Source organism: Rousettus aegyptiacus, unplaced genomic scaffold (genome assembly GCF_014176215.1).
Source record: "Rousettus aegyptiacus isolate mRouAeg1 unplaced genomic scaffold, mRouAeg1.p scaffold_m13_p_2, whole genome shotgun sequence".
In the NCBI taxonomy this organism is placed as follows: domain Eukaryota; kingdom Metazoa; phylum Chordata; class Mammalia; order Chiroptera; family Pteropodidae; genus Rousettus; species Rousettus aegyptiacus.
Window position 1 is genome coordinate 156572475 of NW_023416295.1, and position 22169 is coordinate 156594643.

At 47.6% G+C, this 22169-nt stretch overlaps 1 protein-coding gene across 1 annotated transcript in view; it reads right to left on the reverse strand.

Moving 5' to 3' along the window:
* Positions 1 to 2509: 2509 nt before the first annotated feature.
* The window catches only part of CD9 (CD9 molecule), a 31891-nt gene continuing 12231 nt past the window's right edge, over positions 2510 to 22169 (reverse strand). Inside the window, exons 2-8 of the mRNA XM_016162909.2 lie at positions 13707 to 13809; positions 7540 to 7637; positions 6733 to 6807; positions 5093 to 5191; positions 4842 to 4928; positions 4112 to 4195; positions 2510 to 3029 (exon numbers count right to left, since the gene is read on the reverse strand). Of these exons, the coding sequence (XP_016018395.1) occupies positions 2964 to 3029; positions 4112 to 4195; positions 4842 to 4928; positions 5093 to 5191; positions 6733 to 6807; positions 7540 to 7637; positions 13707 to 13809 (612 nt within the window). The 3' untranslated portion in view covers positions 2510 to 2963. The remainder of the gene's footprint in view (positions 3030 to 4111; positions 4196 to 4841; positions 4929 to 5092; positions 5192 to 6732; positions 6808 to 7539; positions 7638 to 13706; positions 13810 to 22169) is intronic.

Consider the following 22169-nt stretch of genomic DNA (forward strand, 5'->3'; position numbering starts at 1 on the left):
TATCTACAAGCTCTCAATGGTCTCTCTTCTTTGGAGCCTGGGCCTAGTCTACGGATCTGAGAGGGCTGGGTCTTTACCATGTGCAATCCTCCCCTTACCTGCCAGCTGACTGGACAGGGATGTATTTGAAACTGGGTGAGATTCTCTCCTGAAGTTTCCAATGGGGCTAATAGAGGTTGTCTCTGTACGCTTGGGAGTTGAAGACCACTCCTTTTCCCATCCCACATGGACCAAGTGGCAGACAACTGATATCTTTGGCGAGCAAACAGCACACAGAAGTGGGGGGCTGTAGGAGTTCCTTGTCCTCGGTTCTAGGACCTTTATTTGGCTCAACTGTTTCCTTTTTCTGAATCCCATGAGACAACACCATTTCTTTTTTTAATTTTTAATTTTCAATGAGTTGACATTCAATGTTATTTTATATTACACCTGTGTTGTTAATAGTCTACTTTTGCCTAAGCTAGCCAATTGGTCTGTTATTTATGACAAACTGTAAGACAAGGGTATAACCCGGAGGCATTCCTTGATTTAAGTAGTAGCAATCCTTTACACTGGTTTCACCCACCTCCCTTTTTCCTAGAGGGAGTGGCAGTCACAAACTGTTTATATTAGAACGAAGCTGGGATTCTGATGGCACAACTTATGACAGTCTCGTTCACTCTAACATTAAACGAACTGTTGACCTATAATTTCCACAAACAGTACAGTTAGCCCGCAAATGCTCAAATTTATAGGGGACCTGGGGGCATAGAACAGCAACAAAACTCAAGGATGCTAACCTAGCTGAGTTTTTCCTTTTTTAAATTGTGGTAAATATAAAACGTACCATTCCAACAATTTTTAAGTGTACACTTCGGTGACATTGAGTACATTCATGATGTTGTATGACCATCACCACCATCCACTTCCAGAAATTTTTCATCATCCGAAGTACAAACTCTGTATTCATTAAAACAGGCACTCCCCATTCTCCTCCCCCCCCAGCCCTTAGTTACCATTATTTTGTCTCTGAATTTATTCAAGGTACATCATGTAAGTGAAACGAGATAGTATTTGTTCTTTTGTTTCTGGCTTATTTCGCTTAGCATGATGTCTTCATGCTTCATCCATGTTGTAGCATGTGTCAGAATTTCATTTTTTTTTTTTTTTAGGGTGAAATAGTATTCCAGTGTAGGGTTATACTGTATTTTATTTATCCATTCATCTGTTGATGAACATTTGGGTTATTGCCACCTTTTGGCTATTGTGAATCGTGCTGCTAGGAACATCAGTGTTCTGAAAGTTTTTTTTTTTAACGTAATGGCATTCAGGGGTCTTTTTTTTTTTTTTTTAACGTTAAGAAAGAACCAAAACTGAATTAAGGAGTGGAAAATAAAAGCAGGTTTCCTATGCCTCTCTATTCGCCCTCTCATGGTGTTTATTTCACCCTGTTGCGAATGCCTGCCTTTGAATTGCCCACTAGATTGTGGACATTCTAAGCAGGAAATATGTTGCCCACACTGGTGGCTTGGCGAGTGGCCAACCTGGTTAACCTTCCCAGCATGCTCCTTCCTGAATGTTTTTGGTTAGAGTGGCGCAGAAAAGAGATCCAGGAGATCCTCATGGGAGGTCTGGAGAAGGTAAATGAAGCATTTGTAGCTCAAATGGTTGCCTTTTTCGCTGGCTCACTTCAGCTTCTCCAACTCTTGACCAGTGTGTTTAGCTCTACCACATAGAGTTCTAGCCTCTACAGGACTCACGCCACCACCATCAGAGAAACAAGAGCGGATGTGGATTTGTCTGTCTGTATGGGCTTGTGCGCGAGTTCCAGTTGTTCTTGCCCTCCCCGCCTTAGCATCCATTTGTCCTTCCTATCTGTCCTGTGAGCTTCAAGATCCAGTGTCAAAAGCAAAGATAATAGTCTTACAGAGACTGCTTAACCAGCTCCCATGATTGTGTAAGGTCAAATCCTTACAACAAATTCTCTCTCTCAAATATATAAATACATAATTTATATATATATATATATTTGATTTGATGGCTTAGCTGCATTTTATTGGTTTTCTTTCAGTCTATATATAGTATTTAATCTTCTGCTTCTTGGATTAAACCCTAATGGGTATGTACTCGTTTATCAATCAACAAATATTGATAGCAAATACTGAGCCGCTACTATGCACCAGACACTAGGTTCTAGGTGCTGGGGGTACAGCAGCGAATAAAGCAAAGTCTCTGCCATCAGGGACTTATGATTACTTTTGAATCCCCAAGATACAATCAACTGCTGCAAGAAAGAGTCTTGGCTTAGGTTCTAGTATTCACTCTATTAACAATGGTGTGACCTTGGGTCAAAATCCCTCCATTTCTCCATGCCTCAATTTCTTCCTTAGTAAAGTAGGAACACCAATCTTCCAACCTACTTCTCATGGAAATGCAGTTAATGCAAATAGCAGTTGAAAGAGATCTGAGAAATAAGCTCTTAAAAAAAAAAAAAAAAGAAAGAAAACAAAACCAAAAAACCAGTCCAGAATATTGTCATAATCTTTTATTATGTATCAAATTGTCTTCAACATAAGTTACAATCTGATTAAATTTGATAGACATATTTTATCTATTTAAAGACAAAAAAAATTCTCTTTCTGTACAATATCTTTTGTCTAGAGTCTAGCAAATATAGTACCTTTCATTGCAGGATTTCTGCTTAACATAATAAGCAAAAACAAATAACTGAAATTTATAAACCAAAGCAAACCCAATCCCCCAATCTCTCAACTACAAATATCAATATTGAATAAAGCATTAAAAAGATAAACACAGAATAACTTTTTGTGTGTGTTTAGAAATGCAGAATGAATACTAAAGTTAGTGGCAAAAAAGAAAAAAAAAACGATAAAAAAACAAAAACAAAAACAAAAATAAAACCCCAAGAAAATAACCAATGATCTTCAGGGGTAAACTTTCCTGCTCAGGAGTGCAAGCTGACTCTAGACCATCTCTCGGTTCCTGCGGATAGCACAGCACAGGATCATACTGAAGATCATGCCAAATATCTGGAAGACAGGGTGGACGAACAGGTGGAACAGGGTGGCTTTGCGAAGGAGAAGGCATGAGTCATTCAGGCCAAGACAAAAGATCAGGAGAATGGCGGCCACGAGGCCAAAAAGTTACATGTCAAAGCAGGAGAGATATAGGCTGAATAATGGGAAGGATCACTGACTGGTGGGATTTTTAGAGTCTGTAGCCACTCACTGATGCATTACTGCACAAGCACCTGCCCTGGAGAACTTGAAGGGGGGAAACAAGCTCAGAGCTAAACTGAATGTTCAAATTCCAGATATTCCAATAATCCACACGGGTTCGTACTTTTGTTTGCACCTCTGTGTATTTGTGTGTTTTATATTCTATTTTAAAAGGTACTGTTAATGTCTTCTACTGAAAGCTACTTCAAGCTTTTCTAGATGCAGATGAGAGGTACCAATAACCACTGAGTAAAGAAGCGATTCTCTCTTTTGGGGTAGTTTTGCAAGGGTTCCCCTAAAGGGTTCTCATCACTTCCTCCTGGGGAGAAAGGAAGAGGCCCCAGGGAACCTTGTTGACCCTTGATGGTTTCTGGGGGCTGATTAGTAAGAGAGCTTCCAGGCTTCCTTCCGGCTGTCCATCCCTTGCTGCCTTTCGGACTATAGGGGGAGGTGAAATAGTTCCCTGTAGCTTTTACTGAACTACTGTCTGAGGGAAAAGAACAAGTGCTTGATGAAAACATGTTCTGAAGATTATCCCAGGATAACGGGTGATTTATATCCTTGCACGGTCCTAACCCATGCATGGTTTGAGGACCAGCATCGCCTTACATTTACCTATGAACCTTAATAATTAAGAGAATGGATTTTGGAGACACACTGAGTTCAAATCCCAAATGCTTCACTCATGAGCTCGGAGACTTTGATCAACTTACTCAACAACCTTTCTGTCTCTCCATTCCCTAGTCTCTAAAATGGGAATGCTAACCTCATAGGTATGGCAAGGACTCAATTGGTTGATAAATGTGCGGCACTTAACATCGTGTTTGGCCAGAGCATGCAGTTAATGTCAATCACTATGAGGACCATTCCTTCCTGGTGTATGGGACACTCACCATCACCACGGCAATCCCGATGCCCACCGCACCAATGATGTGGAATTTGTTGTGGAAGACTTCTTTGATGGCCTCAGGGCAGGGCTTAGGGGGACAAACCAAGACCCCAGTCACACACAATCCCTGGTCCCCTCGTCCGGGTACACCTCCTCCCTCCCATGGTATCCGTTTCACACCCAGACCACTGGTGGTCCCAGAGAAAGGGTAGGGATAGGAATGTTCAGGTGTCTTGGCTAGTGGATGGAAAGGAGAACCAAGAAATATCGGTAGTGGGTCTCTAAAATTTGGGCAAGAAATTGGAAGAAAGAGGAGCAAGTCTCTGCTTTGGGTCTACTTCTTATTCTGAAGTTTGGACATTAGCTCTAGCTTACAATCATGAGCCATTTATAAGTCTAAAAAGCAAGAGTCCAGGACTCAAAGCACACCTGTCTTTGATGGCTTGAGTACTGGGGGAGGCTGATCATGGGGCAGCAATGGGCAGTTGTAGGTACCAAATGATTGTAGGTAGCTGGAACACTTTGCTATTTCCCTGGTGTGGCCTTTGGTTTGTTGCCCTTGAGGACACAGAAGCCCCAGGGCAGGGGAGAAGTATTCACAGGTGGAAGAAGTATTTATGAAGTGTTTGGATGACTAGTCTCCTGGAGCAAGAGGGCATAGTTCACTTTTACCCTCGTGGGATTTGCTCAGAGCAAGTGGGCAGGGGCACAAGAGCCCTGCTCTTAAAGTTTACCTTCACTGAGATGCTCGAGAGTATATCCTTTTGGGGGCAGATGTCTGAGATGAATTGTTCTATTCCGACAATACCACAGCAGTTCAACTGCAGGGAGAAAGGCAGGGATGGGGGTAAGAGAAACAAACAAACAAATAAACAAAATGATTAAAATAGAGATGCACTTGGTCTGGTAAACAAGTACCCCATGTACGCAAACATTCTGAAGACAGGTCTGAAGAAGGGTTGGAGTCTTTGCAAAGATGCCATACCGCATAGTGGATGGCTTTCAGCGTTTCCCGTTGGGGCTCGTCCTTGGATTTCAGCTTGGAGTAGGTGTCCTTGTAAAATTCCTGGAGTTCTTTAATCACCTACGATGGACGGATGAGGGACAAATGAACAAACATTTTCATGAACAGATGTCACCTGTTACCTCCTTGTTCGTGCTTAGCCGACAGGTTTCCATGCTCAGCAAACGTTTCCTAGCAGACTGCCTCTTTCTCGGCATCTCTAAGGCCTCTCCCTCCCTTCTCACATCCCCTGGGAACAGCTCCTGCCATTCTGCCTTCTCTTGTATTTACGGCTGGTCCCTTCAGCCCCTGTTGGCTCCTCCCCTTCTATCTATGGACAAAACGGAATCTCCCGATCTAAAGAATAAAAACAGGTCCTACTCCTGATCTGGCCAGTTCCTCAGGCTTCCATCTTCTTTTCTTCACGTAGAGACTGTGTGACTTTTGGTAAATTAACCAAACCTCTCTGCACACCTCTTTCTGTATATTTAGGACGGAGATTATAATAATCCCGACCTCAGAGATTATTGTAAGGATTTCAATGTGACACTGCATGTTAAGCCCTTAGCACAGTGTCTGGGACAGAATAAATTTGGAATGAGTGTTAGCTATTTTTTGTAATATAAAGGACATATTATCATTCTCCTATAACTGGGTGCATTCCAATTTAATGGATGCCTGTCCTTTGGTCCCCCTACCCCTGCAACATGAATTGACTGATCGACGACATCCGGCACTTCTTCTTCAGCATCTTTCATAATTATCCCTTTCTAATTCCATGGCTGCGGTTTCTTTCATCCGAATTAAATCATTTTAAAAACAGAACCGGACGAAATGGGGTTCCTCTATCTAATGTCTTTTGTCTCTCTTTCTTGCTATACGTGACAAGCAGCCCTTCCTCAAACACTGTTCTGACACAGCTCATCCTGGTCCATAACTCTTTGGTGGCTCCCCACAGAAGACCAAGCCCAGCTGTGCTCAGACCCTTTTTTGGCTGGAAGTACCCTGTTTCCCACCGACTTTCCCCCTGAAGCCTTATTTCTCATTTAAGGTTTAGGTCGGTGCCCTCTCCTCCACCCTACCCTTTCAAGTCCCGTGAAACCTTTGTATATCAGTGACTTCTATGACACCCATCAAACACATGTCTCTCTGCCATATTAGGTGGCAGAGGTTCTTAAAGTGGAGACCACAGCTTGTGCATCTCTAGACCGTGCATGGCAGCCGGCTCGTGGTGGCAAATATTTACAGACGAGGTAAAGGAGCAATGGTGTCCCACCACAGAAAGCTATGTTTTCCTAAGCTGTCTTTCAGAGGAGTTGCGGGGAAGGGCTGCTGAAGTGTGAGATACACACATAGATACACAGACCTAATGATTACTTCCTGAACACCTACTATGCGCCAGTGCTATTCAGGGAGCTGGAGGCAGTGGTTGGCACGATACTGCACAGGGTAGTATAAACACTCCCATCTCCTACCCAGGGGGGTGGGGAGGCGGCTCATGTTCTGAGGGGCATGACCGAAGTGGCCTGCCAGGATACCCGTCTACCTGTATCGCCCACCATCCTCAAACTCCCAAACCCATATCACCGCAGGTCCCAAGAGATCTTACAGGAAAAACCTACCTCATCTTTGTGAGAATATCCCCAGATGGCTGCAGCTATTTCAAGAGCAAATATCACCAGGAGGAAGGCAAAGAACTAGAAGGCAAAAAGGGGATGGGGTTAGGATCAATCCTAGCCAACCAGAAAAAGCAAAGGGTCTTCTGGAGAACGATGACAAGAAGAATGACAACTCTCTGGGGATTGGATATCTGGAGACGCCAATGAACAACAGCCTGGAAGGGGCAGGGAAGAAGTTTACAGGACTGTGTGCTTGTCAAGCCTAGGAGAGGAGTGAAAGCTTCAGCAGAAAAAGGTTCCTACTCAGGAGGAAAGAACGGGATACGGCTGACCCCAGAATTTCTAAGGTGTTAATTAGAAGTCTACCAGTGATAAAATACCATCGCTCACTCATAAAACCACAGCGATTTGGAAAAGTAAATACACTCTAGAATTTGAGAAAAATTTTAACAAATTCTGAAACAAGAAAAGGCAAAAGTATCTGTGGATTCGGGCAGGGGCGGGTGGGGTGGGGAAAGTAAACACGGTCCTCAAAAAAAGGGAAAACAAAGTGCTGGCATTTAGTCACCAAAGGAAAGTGGTAAGATAGGCAGGCTCCGGAGGGGGGGGGGGGGGAGCACGGCTGCAGGGGAAGAGGACAAGATGCTGCTCGGTAGGAGGCTGGGGCAGGGCCTGGAGCGGAGGAACACTGGGGAGGCTGGCCCTTGAGGTACCCTCTTTACCCCATGCCACCCCATCTGTTCTACGAGATTTTGGGGGCAGGGAGCCTTGGAGTCAGAGCGGCTGTGGGAAACACAGAGGGATACTCACCAATCCCAGCATGCACTGGGACTCTTGCACAGCCCCACAGCAGCCCAGGAAACCCACGAGCATCATGAGGGCGCCGGCTCCAATCAGAATATAAACTCCTGAAGGGGGAGGACAGAGAGGACAAGACATGGAGATATCACTGTGGAGGCCCAGATAGTTCCTGCAATTTCCTTTTTTCCTCTACATGACTGTGCTGTACCCCATCCTTACTGCCCCCATCTCAGGAAAGAAGTACCCCGTCCTTAAAAAATAGCCTCCCCCATCTCTGCCCTTAAGTCTCCTTCCCACCAAGTCTCTCCTCTAGGACCCCATCCCATCAAGTCTTCACTCCTACCCTACCCTCAGCCTTCCTGGAAGGTGCCTATTACCCTTTAACTGGGACAAAGAATATCCTTGGGAACTCCCAGATTCTACTCATGACACAAACTGGTCTAGTCTGTCAGCCATTTACAGCTAGATGAACCCAATCATGCAAATTCAAATAGACCCTCCAAACTCGGGCTAACTTTCTGGGACTGTGATGCGCCTTCTGCTGGCCTCTACCTGACAGAAGAGGAAGCTTTTTAGCAGGATGGGGCAGTGCACACTCAGGCGGCCAGCTCTGCCTGCTTCCTGGAGGGGATGCCTCCCGCCCTGATGCAGATGGCACTGAGGCATGCACAGTAGGTAACACCCAAGGGCACATGTTGGTAAAGGTATGAGTAGCTTGCTCTACTGCAAAGAAGATAGACTTGGGGTCAGGTGACCCTTGATTTGGTCTCAACTCTGCTACTAACTGCTGTGTCATCCTGGGTAAGACATGTTCCCTCTCTTGGCCTCAATTTCCTTATCAGTCAAACGAGACGTTGGTTGCTAGAAAATTTCAAAAAATCCTTTATAATGACTAAAGAGATCTTACAGTTGCAATTCGGTTCCTCCAGCTTAAGGGAGAAAAGGGCAGTGGAGGTGCCCTGGCCCTAGTCACTCCATAACCCCTAGGGAATGCCCAGAGGGGCCCATCTTACTGTTACTTTCTGGAGCGACTGTGCCCTTACTTGACTCCCCCAACAGGCAGGCACCATGGAAAAACTGGCAGAGAAGTCCCGAGCCTCCTTGCCTTGTAGGCACCTTCTAACCAACCCCAGGGGGGCTGCTGTCATGTGCTGAGAGCACCGACTCTGAAGCCCAGAACACCTGGGTTTGAAAGCCAGCATTGTGACCCTGGCAAGGCCACTTAATCTCTCTGTGCAACACTTTTCTATCTGCAAAATGGGGACGGTAATAATGTCTACCACGGGATCGTTGTGAGGATCAAGCGGTACGTATTTTGAATGTGTACAAGTGCTAGCTACTGTTAACCTTGAGAATACAAAGGATGAGTGACAATTATTAATCATCACAGCAGTTAAGTTTTTATACACTTGCTGATCCCTTCCTGCTAAGGGTCCAGGGCAACTTCCTGAAAGTAGGAGCTGAAAGTGAGAGTCTGTGACGCTTCCACACAATACACAACAGGATACCGCAGTGTGTCACAGCGACTTCACTGTCCCACATCTGTACCCCCGGTACGGGGCCGAGGCTTTGCAGGCAACGCATCGTGTAGTTTGCCTGCAGCTGAGGCTCACGGGCAGCGCCGAGCAGAGAGGACACAAGGAAGCGTTTGTGCCTCTCCCTCTCTTCCCCGACATCTGTCGTGATGTCAAGTCACGTGGGTTTACTGGCAAACCCCTGTGTTGTATGAATATGGGTATTGTTCCTGTGCACGCCTGGCCCAGACTGGGCAAGGGGACAAATGCAGTTTGTCCTCGAGTCAAGTTCTATCCTCCCAGGCAGCCCAATACTGTGGGGGCAACGGGCTGGTTCTAGAGAGACAGTGCGGCCCCAGGCCTGGGCATTGTGGGAGGAGGGGCCCTGACATGGGGACACTAGCAAGCTAAGGCAGTGACAGAGCCCCAGTTTCTCCCCATCTCGTTGGGACAAGACAACGAAGGATGAGTCATTTCTCTGCGCTCCACAGCAGGGCCTGAATAAATAGGGGGTGGTAAGAGATAAAAGGGATTTACAAGCACACGAAATCAAGTCGAGTGGGAATGAACAGACAGACGTGCTTTCTCTAAGCCTAGATCTTAGTTCATAAGCCCAGAGACACTGGCAGAAGTCAGGGAGTTGAGTTAGCAGGAACAGGGAGCTGCAACAGGAGAAAGCATTTCCCATGCAGAGAGAGAGAGAGAGAGAGAGAGAGAGAGAGAGAGAGAGAGAGAGAGAGAGAGAAGGGAGGGAGGGAGGGAGGGAGGAGGGAACATCCTCCTAATGGGCCTTGGGTAATATTAAATATTCATTTCTGGGGTCAACAGATGAAGACTTTAGGACAAAGGGTCTTGTTGGTTTTAAATCTTGCTCGGGCAGCTGCAGATCTGGGGTGTTTTGGCTTTACTCTTCCCAGGTCCCTGGCAGCTGTTTATGTGGATTTTAGCAGCAAGTATAGGGTGGCTCATCCACAAGCAGCCCCCTTGGAAGCCACAGGACCACTGCAGGGCTCAGGGCTGCTTCTTGAAAGGGCCATCCAGGGATTCCCCTTGCAAAGTTCCTCCCAGCCTCCACCTCGAGATCGTGAGCAAAGGCTGGCCATGATAGATGACAAAGCGCCCCCCTTTATAAAACAAGTGGATGTTGGCTTTCTGTCTGACTCATGGAAAAAGTTATTCCTCACAGGGCCTTCTCTAGGATTACTGTATTAATTTACTTAAGGGCTGTGTATTCCGCTTTTTTCAGGCTGACATTATAGGCCTAGTTGAAAAAACAAAACAAAACAAAACAAAAAAACCCTTGGTGTAGCAGTGACAGATGCCAGGGTGGCCTTTACACCAGAAATGGGGCTTTCTTTTTTCTTTCACCTGTTTATCAGAGCTCTCAGCTTTGGCTAGAGAGAAGGACACATCAGCTTCCTGTCATCGACCCAACCCCATCTTGCAAAGAGCACTCACCATACCTGTTTGTGTGGAGAACAAAATCTGGCGGGGCTTATGGCCTCCACCTGCCTAGAACAGCTTATTACGTCTAGTTAACGCAGCCAGGGTTCCCGGGAACTCTAACTTTGCTCCCAGGGGCACTCTCTTGGTCCCGTCTCCATCCCATTGCTGGCTGTTCTCATGAATGAGTACCACGGAGAACCCCATTTGTCAAACATGGAGGTGTGGGTGTGTACACTCTGCCAGTTTCAGGAAGAAAAGGGGGAACAGGAGGCTCAGAGCGACAAAACGAGCTGCCCCAGGACACACGCTGGAACAGGGTTCCTAGGGGCAATGCCGCGTGTTCTGGAAATCGTCAGGCACCACGTCGTAAAAGGGGAATGGTCTTTAGGAGCGGGGGTGTCCACGGCCTCTGGCTGGAGCCCCCCAGATTCCCTCACTCAGTGGGCATGGTTTTGGGAGGACACTAAGGAATTAAGAAGGGCTGCTGGCTTGAGACCAAGAAAACGAAGTTCCCCAACACGGTTGACAGCCTGGGCTTATGGATATTGCTGATGGGCTGAATCTCCCAGGGCCTGAACTGCAGAGAAGGCCCATATAAGGCTGTCTGTCAGCTGTTCTGGATTCACTATGGACTGTTTTGAATGCTGGAGAGTTTCTTTTTCACTTGCTTCTCCATCTGGTTATGCATTCTCTACTTTGAAACCTGCAGTCCTGCTGGAGAAGGCACCCTGGGTCCTTCGCATTTCCTGATGGGTCACAGCCGCACGGTTAGCTGGCCTGTGGGCTGCCCTACAGATGTTTAGTGACCCTGTGCAAAGGATGGTCACGCCCCGATGTCGGGAAAAGAGCAGGGTGGAGCTGGCACTCTGCTGGAAGAGGGACAATGGGTCGATACCAAGGCTGGTGCCACAGTCCGAGGGGGAAGGGGGACACAGAGAATAAAGCCTCCTTGGCCCTTTGCCCGCGGACAATAATTATTCAGTTTCCCAAAGGACTCAGTGAAGTGCGGGGCGCAGCCAGACCCATGCCCCCGCAGCTGACTGGTGTTCCAGTATCACCGTCTGTTCCTTGGGCTTCTGCAAGCAGAATGAAGTCTTCAAAGCTGAGCGCTTTCCCAGGCAGGGGGGTCCACTTCCTCTGTTAGAGCTAAGGGGACCGTGGTCACTGGCCCCCAACTAGAAATTGCGGTGTCGCTTCGGGATTGTACCTGCACATCCTTGTCCTGGTCACTTCGGGTAGGACCACTGGCCATTGGGGGATGGGGAGTGGCCCTGTAATGACCTGGGGTATCTGAACCCTGCGAGTCCTCAGAGATAGGCCCTGGCTCCCCGATGCTGTGCTCACTACTCTCCTGCCACTCTGCATGACTTTCCCACCTGTCATCTGCTGGCGGGGACCGCCACCAGTGTTCGGGGCTTCTCTCTCCTGACTGTAGTTTGGGTGAAGTCAAAGGCCAAAAGAGCCCGGCCCCACCCCTGCCCACGGGGAACATCCAGTTAGAGGAGGTATTTTCTATTACTGCATGAAGAGCCCTACCTGCACTCTAGCACAGGTAATACAAGCAGCAGCTTTCCCAGGCCTGGGTTAGATCCTAGCCCTGCCTCTTGAGGGGTACGGGGTTGGGCAGGTTATTTAACCTCTCTAGCCCTTGGTTTCTTCATTGATGAGATGGGAATCATTCCAAGTACCCTGAAAAGTTACCAGGGTTACATTAGATGACATGTGTGAGACAGCAAATGCCACACAAAGGGGTTCGAGATGTATGCATGTCTTCCTCCCAATTCCGTCCATTCACCAATGAGATCCTTACCTCTCACATCTAAAAACACAGAGAATTAGTCAGAGTCCTAGATAACAATAAATAGAAACGGGTCATTGGGAGTGGCCAGAGCATGACGCCAGGCCCTCTGCAGAGAACAATGGGAGACGACTGTGTGGGGACAGGGGGAGACGCTGGGGGCTCGCCTTAGGACGACCCACCTGAATTATCCCCACATTCCCTCAGCAGATCTGCTCTCTCTGCAGAGGGTGCCCAGCTTCCTGGTGTGACATGACACGCCATGACATGCCATGATGGAGAGTGCTCGTGGCCTCCCCTCAGCACCCTGCCCCCACTGCTCCGGCTCCACAGGGCAGCATTCCGGGCCGGCCACAGACTCACAGAAAACACGCTGTTGCTAAAACAAGTCAGGGTACCATGGAGACCAGCTCCCTAAAAACTCTGTGTAGTTTTTTTTTTTTTAAACATACATTGTGCTTTTCTTTCCCTCGCTTTCTCTTCTCACAATGGGGAGGGCACGCCCTAACACACTCCAGCTACCAATAACAAATAACACTACAGCCTGGGTGCCATGTAACCAAGAGGCTATGTCGGTCTGTTCACGGCTGGCCTCCAGGAGGCAGGAAGGGGTCCGTATGCCGGGAGCCGCCGCGCTCTTCCTGAAGGCCTGGGAGATAAGTCTCTTCAGATGTTTTCTTCATCTTTTTTTTTTTTTTTTTTTTTTTAAAATAACTTCTTTGGTGGGCAGGAAGGAAGTGACCAAACTTAAACACTTTGAGCTTGATGACATGAGAGCACCATCCTAAAAATAGGGGGCTGCTTTTGCTTCTCGCAAATGAGATGTTTCCTAGCTCCAAACCAGGCCACGGATTCTGTGTGTTAATTCAGAAACTGGGGAATTGTGCCTGACAGGCTTCAGTGCTCCTACTCCTTTTAGAGCGTTCACGTAGTGACACAGTGGTAACAAGTGGCAGAATGACACTAGAAAAGATGCCAAGGAGCAGGTGTGCACAAAGAAACCTGCCAAGTCAATTTATGCTTAAATTGGAAACCTTTGCCCTAAAGCAAAAGCACTTTAGAAAACAAACATATAAAACGAAACGATCATGGCAAAGTTTCTTGAATTAGGCAGATGATGAAGTTTAAGGTGACATGAAATGAAGACAGAGGATTAGGGATGAGAATGGAGGCTCTTTAAACCCTCTAGAGTGGCAACAACTTGGGCAGAGACAACTTTTCATCTGAGAATGGTCAAAATGCCAGACGTAGCATTAAAAAAGAAACCACATCAGCCAAACACAAATTCACGGGCATAACCACACAAAAGCAAGGTTTGAAAGGGACAAGACAGAGCACAAGTCTTTCCCAAGGCTAAGGCCCTGGGTTAGTATAGAATCTCCGCAGCTGGGGGAAGTACCAAGTCTCCCCACCCTTACCTGTGTAGAAGCTGGAATGATTGTTTTCTTGCTCGAAAATGCTCTTGGTCTGAGAGTCGAATCGGAGCCATAGTCCAATGGCAAGGACTGCAATCCCGGCAAGCTGCAAGACATACAGGATGTTGGCGCTAATCCCGGCTGCCGGGGAGAACTCGGTGTCCGAGGGCCAAAGATGAGGCCACCCTTGGTCTCTGCCCCTCATCACGCACCGGTAGTAGCCGCAGCTAGTATGGGGATGGAAGTGGGTGGGGGAGATCAATCCATTTGCTAAACATATTAGTAAGTTGGGAATAAACACTTAGCAATTAGCAGCACCGTGTGGATCCTGTATGGACAACAGAGTACTATACAGCAGTGAAAATGAACCGACGCAGCAACATACAGTACTGCGAGTGCATCTCACAGATGCGACAGAAGCAGCAAGAACCACAAGAACACATAATAACGATTCCGTAGAGATAAATATCACCATTTGGGGGTACATATAGATGACAAAGAGAATAAAAGGAAGTGATTATCGTAAAGTCAAGTTAGAGGTGACCTGTAGCGGGAGGGATTTCTGATAAGAAAACACTTCAGAGACACTTGGCAATACTCTAGCTTTTGACTTGGGTGGGAGTGACGTAGTTATCACTTCATAGTTATTCTTTAAACAGCTCATGTTTTATGCACTACTCTGTGTACATACCGTACAATAATACAACAAAAACGCTGTTCAAAGGGCACACCCATTTATCAGCGAGGCAGTTGTAATTCCTTATCAGACCACACTGTTCAGCGAATGACATAGCAGAGTCTCCCCTATACGGTCCATATTTGGTCCTTTACCTTTTCACACAGGGAAACCTTAGAAGGTGACCTGTCCAGTTGCAGGTTTTAGGAGCGTGCACACTTCCTTACAGGTGATCCTAATAAACATCAGACAAAAACCTCCACGTAATTTCACAATCCTGTGAAGGTCCCATTTCACAGGCGGGCAGGTTGAGATACTGGCTCCTTGAGGGCAGACTTCCCCAAGAAGGAACAGAACTGACGTGCCAAATCCTGGCCTGGCGCTGTGTAACTAGATGCCCGTGGAGGCCGCCTCCAGCCAAGCCCTCCCGCACCAGCAGGACCAGCTGAGCTCCATGTCTCACGCTCGTACCAGGGCCTGCTGGGCAGTGACTCAGGCTGCAGCGTGGCGGCCAGCTGGACGCACGAGGGCGTGGGCTCCAGGCCAATGCCCATGCACCGGGTTTTGCTGGCCTGCCCTCTTCGACAGAGGCACCCTATATGTCAGAGCTCTGCTCTTCAGGAAGCTTGGTTCTCTGCCCCGGGAGCTGGGACAGCCCATGGTGTGGACAGGCCTCTCTTTCCTGTTCCCCACGACTTGGCAGTGGGTTTGGATGTGCTGGGTGGAAAGGAAATGGCAACGGTGTAAAGGGCGACCCAAGACCTTTAGTTCTGCCTGCGGTAGAACTAACACTGCCCGCGCCGCAGCGGCATGTGCTGCCTGGGTGAGCTTCCCCAGCGAGGGGCTGGGGTTCCTGGCTTAGAGTTCCACTGCTTCAGTTTTCCCGCCTGTAAAGTGGGAATGGTGAGATGCGGCCCTTCCTTGCCTGTTAAGTATGGCTGAAAATAAAGGAGATTATATTAGAAGTACTACAAGTATTAGAAGTTATCCTGAGAACAACAATTGGCACCCGGGTCGCCAGCACTGCAATCCCCGCCCTTGGACGGTCGGTCACTCCGCGCCTTCCCAAACCTCTCAGCCCTCATCTTAGACAGGCAACACAAAACATCAGTAAGAACGCCCAATGCCACATGTCCCTCGGCTGGACAATGCAAAAAACAAACTAACAAAACAACAACAACAACAACAACAAACAAAGAAAAACTCATGGATGCCTGGCTGGAAGGAGCAGAAATGTCAGAGTTAAAACAAAGCTGAGAGCTTTGGGTTCAAGCAGACATGACATCTTATTAACAAAAGACGTGCAGGTGAGTGAGGGTGTTCTGGGCTCATCCGAAGACAGCAGACATGGCTGGACACTCTGGTTCGACTCAGGAGCACTGCCATTAGAGCAGGGGCACGGTGGGGCCCAGTGGGACATCCCCATGTGCTGGGGACAGGACAATCACTCACTAAGTACTAGATGGGGCTTGACTCTGTGGTGGGCAGGCCCTGGCCTAGCTCCCCTAGGGTCCTGGAAAGTTAGAAGAAGGTGATGCTTTTCTCCTCTCCCCCACCCCAATATATGGCAGCCCAATCAGATCCCTGGGAAATGGAACACTGAAGCCGCTGGCCTCCTTGTGGACGTGAAAGTGTCAACCCAAGAACTCCGTAGGCTAGAGCCTCACATACACTTGGTAGTTCTACGTTGTGGTTAGCACGTAGCCACCAACCTTTCCCTCAGTCTTCCCTCTCACCCTCATCTTGGTGGTGCTACCACTGAGGGCACCTGGGACCTGAGAGGGGCTGTATCCTTCACTGTCCTTTCTGCTCCAGGTTTGTGCTTCTCGAAGAATTATCCTCAAGTCATCTTCTCTCCCTGTTGATAAAGTTACTCATCCACTCCTTCCTCTGCTAGGAAAATTCTTACATAAGTCCCTATGGAAAGAATAAAAACAATCTCGTCCAAAAGAACTAAGCTACAAAAGGGGAAAGAAAGCTACAGCCTGCACAGAAGCCTCTCATGAGCAAGAGCTGGGTGTCGGGGAGCGACACCATGCTCACGACACAGCTTCCCAAAAAAACCTGCGCTGCTCCAGCCTCTTCCATGTTATCATTTCAAGGGTCCTAAGGCAATCTGTTTAAGTTCAGTCATTTATCAGGTCTCCATGCCCGGGGGCAAGAAGGACATGGTGCCGAGAACTGGAACCAGGAAGAGAGAGACTTCAGGCCTCACCCTGGCCAAGAACAAGGCCAGATTCAGGAGTTTGGGGTCCCGCATGTCTGGACCCCCCACCCTGGACCTCACGGCAAGCTGCTTGGTTGTCAAAGCCAGAACACTTGCCTGAAATGAGGAAGAAGAAAAACAGCTGGCTCTGGAGAAATGGAAAAAGCAGTAACAGATCTCAGTCTCACACCTAAAATCTCACTATAGAGAGGGGGGAAGTTCAAGAAATCCAGTGAGAAGGGAGGTCTGGGGAAGGACTGGGAACACTTCGTTCACCAAAATCACAGAGGCATGAGCCTGCTGCCTTTTTTGATTGGATCACTGAGTTAATTGGCCTGAGGAGAGGCTGTGTAAGCCATGAGTTGCCCATTTTCTGTAATGCTATTGGAGAAATTGCTCCAGTTGGCTGGGTCACGATGGCTGGGGGTCACAGGGCCACTGAAGCGAGCATAACTGGTGCAATCTAGTAACAGCTTCTACTGCTGTGCAGGCGGCACCACCTAAGAGTTCAGAGTATTTCCTGGGAGAGCTCACTTTCTGGTGTGGCATGGAGGGGCTCCCCAGCTCCCACCTGGCTTTCGCACCCAGCTACCTGAATACTAGGAGAAACCAAACAGGAAGGGACCAGCGAGAACCAAAGAGAGCTTTGACCTTTAAAAAAGGCCATCCAGTCAATGATTAAGGGACTCTGCAGAACAAGAAAATAGGGTCTGACAGGCCAAGAAGTTGATGGTTTCCTTCCAGGTTAAAACTGATACGTGGCAGGAATGCCGGCCACACAGTTGTTACGGCTGCTGCCTCACTCTTGGCCATCATCGTAGATCTGAGCAGGTCTGAGTGGATGCTCAGACAATTCCCTGCTCACAGAGCCCTTGAAAGGGGACAGCAACCTGCCCAAGACCACCAACTGGCCCGGTGGGGACAGAGGTAAAAAGTCCAGTGCCCCTACTCCCAGCCCCAGGCCCTGCCCAGGGTCACCTCTCATTTTCAATTATGGCCAAAGGGAAACATTCTGGTCCTGCTGAGAAAAGCTCCTTTGCCTTCGGGGCAGAAATAATCTCACTCATTTGATAGTACAGGGAAAGAAAGACAGTTCTCCCTCCAGCTCTCACCTCAAGGTTTCATTGGACATTTTTTTGTTTCTTCAAAGAACTTATTTTCTTTTCAGAAAGATGGGCCCTGAGAAAAACACGACACAAATGTAAATTGAGGACGTTCTATGAAATACTTGACCAGAACTTCTCAAAATGGTCAAGGTCATGAAAAACAAGGCAAGACAGAAACTGGCATAGAGCAGAGGAGATGAAGGCGACATGACAATTGTCATGTGGTATTATGGACGGGACCCTGAAACAGAAAAGAGGATGTTACTGGGAAAACCAGTGGAGAATCTGAGTAAGTCTAGTTGACAGTACTGTGTCAATGTTGATTTCTTAGTTGTGACAAATGCAATATAGAAATATAAGATATTAATGATAGGAGAAACTGGTAGGACTACAAGGGAACTCTAGATTATTTTTGCAACGTTTCTGTAGCTCTGAAAGTATTCTAAAACTCAAAGTGTATACACAGCTATATAACGAAGGTGGGGCCTCTCTTTCTAAGTTTCCCGTCTCCTCCAAGAACCTGCTCCACTAATCCACCCCTTTCCTGCCTCTGCACGCCATCTCTGCCACTGTTTCATCTTTTGCCAGCACATAAGAACAAGTCTGTCCACCCTAAAAAAACATCCAAATAGAAAACAAACCCTTTCTTCCTTCGACCTAAATCCAAAAGGCTGCAGACAGCTTAGGTGGGTGGCCAATGTTTAAGACTTTTGCTCCATCTTACACTTTTTGACCTCCCAGCATAGAACTCTGCCTCCTCCTCACCAGCTCTATAGATATAATCAAAGTCTCCCAAATAACTCTGGTGCATTCCCACCTCTGCTTATGCAAGTCCTTCCTCCTGGAATGCCATTCTGGCTACCGAGGCCGGTGGAGACCATTTCTTTGATCTCCTCCCAAGGAAATGCAATCCCGCGAGCTCCTCACATGTTCTCTCCAGCATCCTTACATCCTCCATTCCTCTCATGTGTGTGCTCATCTCGCTAGAGCTTATGCTCCTTGAGGGCAGGGCCACTTCTTAGTCATTTTAGTAGCTCCCCTGCTCCATCCATACTTTGAACAAAACAGCCATTAGTATATAATTAGTCCATAAATGAATGATTACTTCAATGGCAAAAATCTCTGAAACCTACCAGAATTTCCTCTCCTGGTCTTCTCCCCTTGGAGGGGACCTCCATTCCAAGCTGGCATTCCATCCAGATTCATCTTCTAATACACCACAACAAAAGTCAGAAACTACAAAGAACAATTGCTTGCCCAGGGAAAATACTGAGAAAGACCCATGAGGGTATGTGATGAATGTCACAATGAGACTTAGGGGTAAGTCCACATAAAGTCTTTTTAAAATGAGAGTTTATAAAAAAGTCCATGCACGCCTGTCCTCACTCCCAAAAGGAGTCCAGGTAGACACTCCGATTTTTGATGAGCATACAGGTAACCCTGTCGCCCGCAGCTTATGCCAGCTTCAGGAGACACAAAAACCCAGCACTGCTCCAAGCTGAGGCCCCCAGTGAATAGTTTCCTGCTCACCTCTCTCACCACTATAAGCACAAGGCACTAAAGGCACCCACCCACGCAAAGATCAGAATTCCGGTGAGTCATACCTGGTCTTGCTACAGACCCAGAAATTCTTACACTAAAACACACCTGGAGTTAAAGGAAATATCTCCAATTCCAAAGGAGGATTGAAAACAAAACCAAAGAGTAATTAATGCCACTTAGGGGCACCTGGCTGGCTGCTCTGGACCCCATGCCAAGTTTGCAAAACTGGTTCCAGTTAGAACCTGAGGAGGTATTTATGTACGGGTCACCCTACTGACGGAGACACTTAAATTAGCTCGAAGAAAGAGGAGGAAGTAACAAGAGGGAAAAGAGCAACTGGCCGCTAAGGTTTTGGGGTGTGTGTGATGCACCGTATCCTACTCCTCGGGTGGAAAAGACCGTGTTGGCCTGTGGGACAAATCCCACTTCAAAGAAAATTCCTGTCACGGGTGGTCCTTTCCTCCAGGTCCCTTCTTTCTTTTCTGTAATATGACCTGACTAATAATAAATTTTTTTTTTTTAAAGGACAAAATACTCATTACATGTTCTCTATCCAGCTGTCTCAGAAAGCCCAGGAAGTAGAGAGCACATCATTCTCCACAGTGGTTTCTTTTTGAGGCTAGCCTTGCACTTGTGGTCACATCCACCACTTTGGGGGGGGAGGGTGGTGGTGGCTAGAGACGGGCAGTGGTGACAGGATGGCGTAGGGGAAGGATGGAATGTTTTCATTCCTATGGTCCTTTGTCCTCCTGGAAAAACAACGACTGTCTGGTTACTTTGGTGAGCCTGTGGTCAAAAGGAGGCTGCAGAAGTTTTCAGTAAGAGGCAGTGGCATGATAGAAAGAATGGTGAGCAAGGAGCAGGAGACCCCGGCCCTGCTACCTGTCACTTGCATGCCAGGGCCACCCAGAGCCCGGTCTACGTGAGGTGGGTGTCAGAATCACCTGGGGGGATGCTAAACACGGACCTGCCTTGATTCTGTTGCACACCTCTGTTGAGGAGGACTGGACTAGCGGAAGGGCATGGCCTTGGGTCTAATTCTGGTACTGTCACCTAGGAGCTTCATGACACTAACCATTTTCCTTACCTTTTTTGAACCTTAGTGATCTCATTTGTAAAAAAAAAAAAAAAAAAAAAAAAAAGAAAAAAGAAAGAAAGAAAAAAAGATACCTGTTCTGCCTTTGACTTAGGCTGAAGGTGAGGATTAAATAAGGTGATGCCTATAAAACACTCTGAAGTGCTATAGCTAGCTAGATGCCGTAGGGAAAAAGTGAAAAATGACAATAATGACGACCCTTGAGAATGACAGAAGACAACAGTGGGCCAATTCACGGCACTTGGCAAACGTCGGTGTGTGTCCTCCTATGATCTGAGAAGGTGGCTGGGCAGGAGCAAGGCAATTTAGGACACTGGGGTTCTGTTTTCTGGTTTCAGTGAGAGTCAGTGTGAGTGTTGTGTGGTGGGGGAGATGGATACCTTTACCTTCTTCACACCCATACACTGCTTCCTGGAGCTCCGCTAGGAGCAGATGGGAACAGCCAAAGAAAAGTGGGGAAGGAAGGTTAAAGGGAGACTGCTGGCCAAGACTGGAGGCCTCTGCCCTTCCTTGGATCACAGACTGCTTCCATGGGCAAATGAGCTCTGCAGAAAGGAGTTATTAATGGAGCAGATCACAGAGAGGGAGGGGGTTTTACCTCTTTCTTTCCTCCCTTATATATATATCAGCCCCGGATTTTTTTTTAATGTACTAGACTTTGAGGACCTCTCTTGCCCACAGTGCCCAGCAAGACTGAATACCGAGGACGCAAGTTTCCCCTACCAGCTTTTTCTGGGCCCCAAAATACCAGTCACGCTTTAAGAAAGCCTCAGAAGTGGAGATAAGAGAATCTATGCTCACACAGGCTTCAATAGTTAAAAACAAGTCAGGCCACCCAGACCTGTGGGCTCTGGGCCTCACCCATCTCCATGGCAACCCTTGCTCACCACTCACTGCCAAGCCTCGGATGGGCTGATTCACTGTCAGGAGGCTGGGCTGGGCATTGCCAACAAGAACAAACAGGCGCCCGAGCCCCGTTGCCTCTTCTAATCCTCTCCCGCATCCTCCTCCCCTAACTCCAAATGAAGGCTGGAGCTGTTGTCTTTGGAAGGGCAAAGCCACTTGGGCAGGCAGGAGCAGAGGGCTTGGAGTCCTCCTTTAGCCGGTCCCACGACACAGTAAGACAACAAAAACCAAGCTCTGCTCTGTTCAGTAGAAAAAAACTGCCAGGACTTGCTTCCATTAAGGATCACAAGTAAATTGTTAAGTTCATGGCAGAATTTAAAGGTATCCACCAGGCGTATTACTAATTTTAGTTTCATCAGAGACAAAGATGAAAAGCCCCAGAGATGAACAGTTCTGGAGATTGTGTCCTTCCCTTAACGCTCCGAGTACGATCATCCTGAGGCCACCTCATCCCTCTAGACAACTTCTGCTGTTGGGGCTTTTAACGAGCTCCCATCTTAGGGTGGTGTGCAAATTTATAAAGGCTGGTACCCTTAAAGACCACTAGAAAACTTTTTTCTAGGCCAGCGGTTTTCTGTGTGGTCTCCAGATCAGCTGCAGCAGCGGCATCTCCTGGGAACTTGTTAGACATGTAAATTCATTGGCCCCACCTAAGACTTAGTCAGCGAAAAACTTGAATGGGGTGGGGTCCGGCCATCTGTGCTTTAACAAGTACCCCCAGATGATTCTGCTCACTTAAGTTTGAGAACCAGTGCTCTAGGCGTTCATTTAAACACCGAACAATCGGGAAGACATGGAAAAGCTCTCTTTGGGGGTTCTCAATCCAGAATATTAGCGTCCTAAATGCCAGTGGAGAAGGGCATGAAGCCATGGAGTGAGGGGTGTGAGCTTTCTTTGAACTCAAAGTTCCTGTGCATGTCAAGGAGAGCTCACA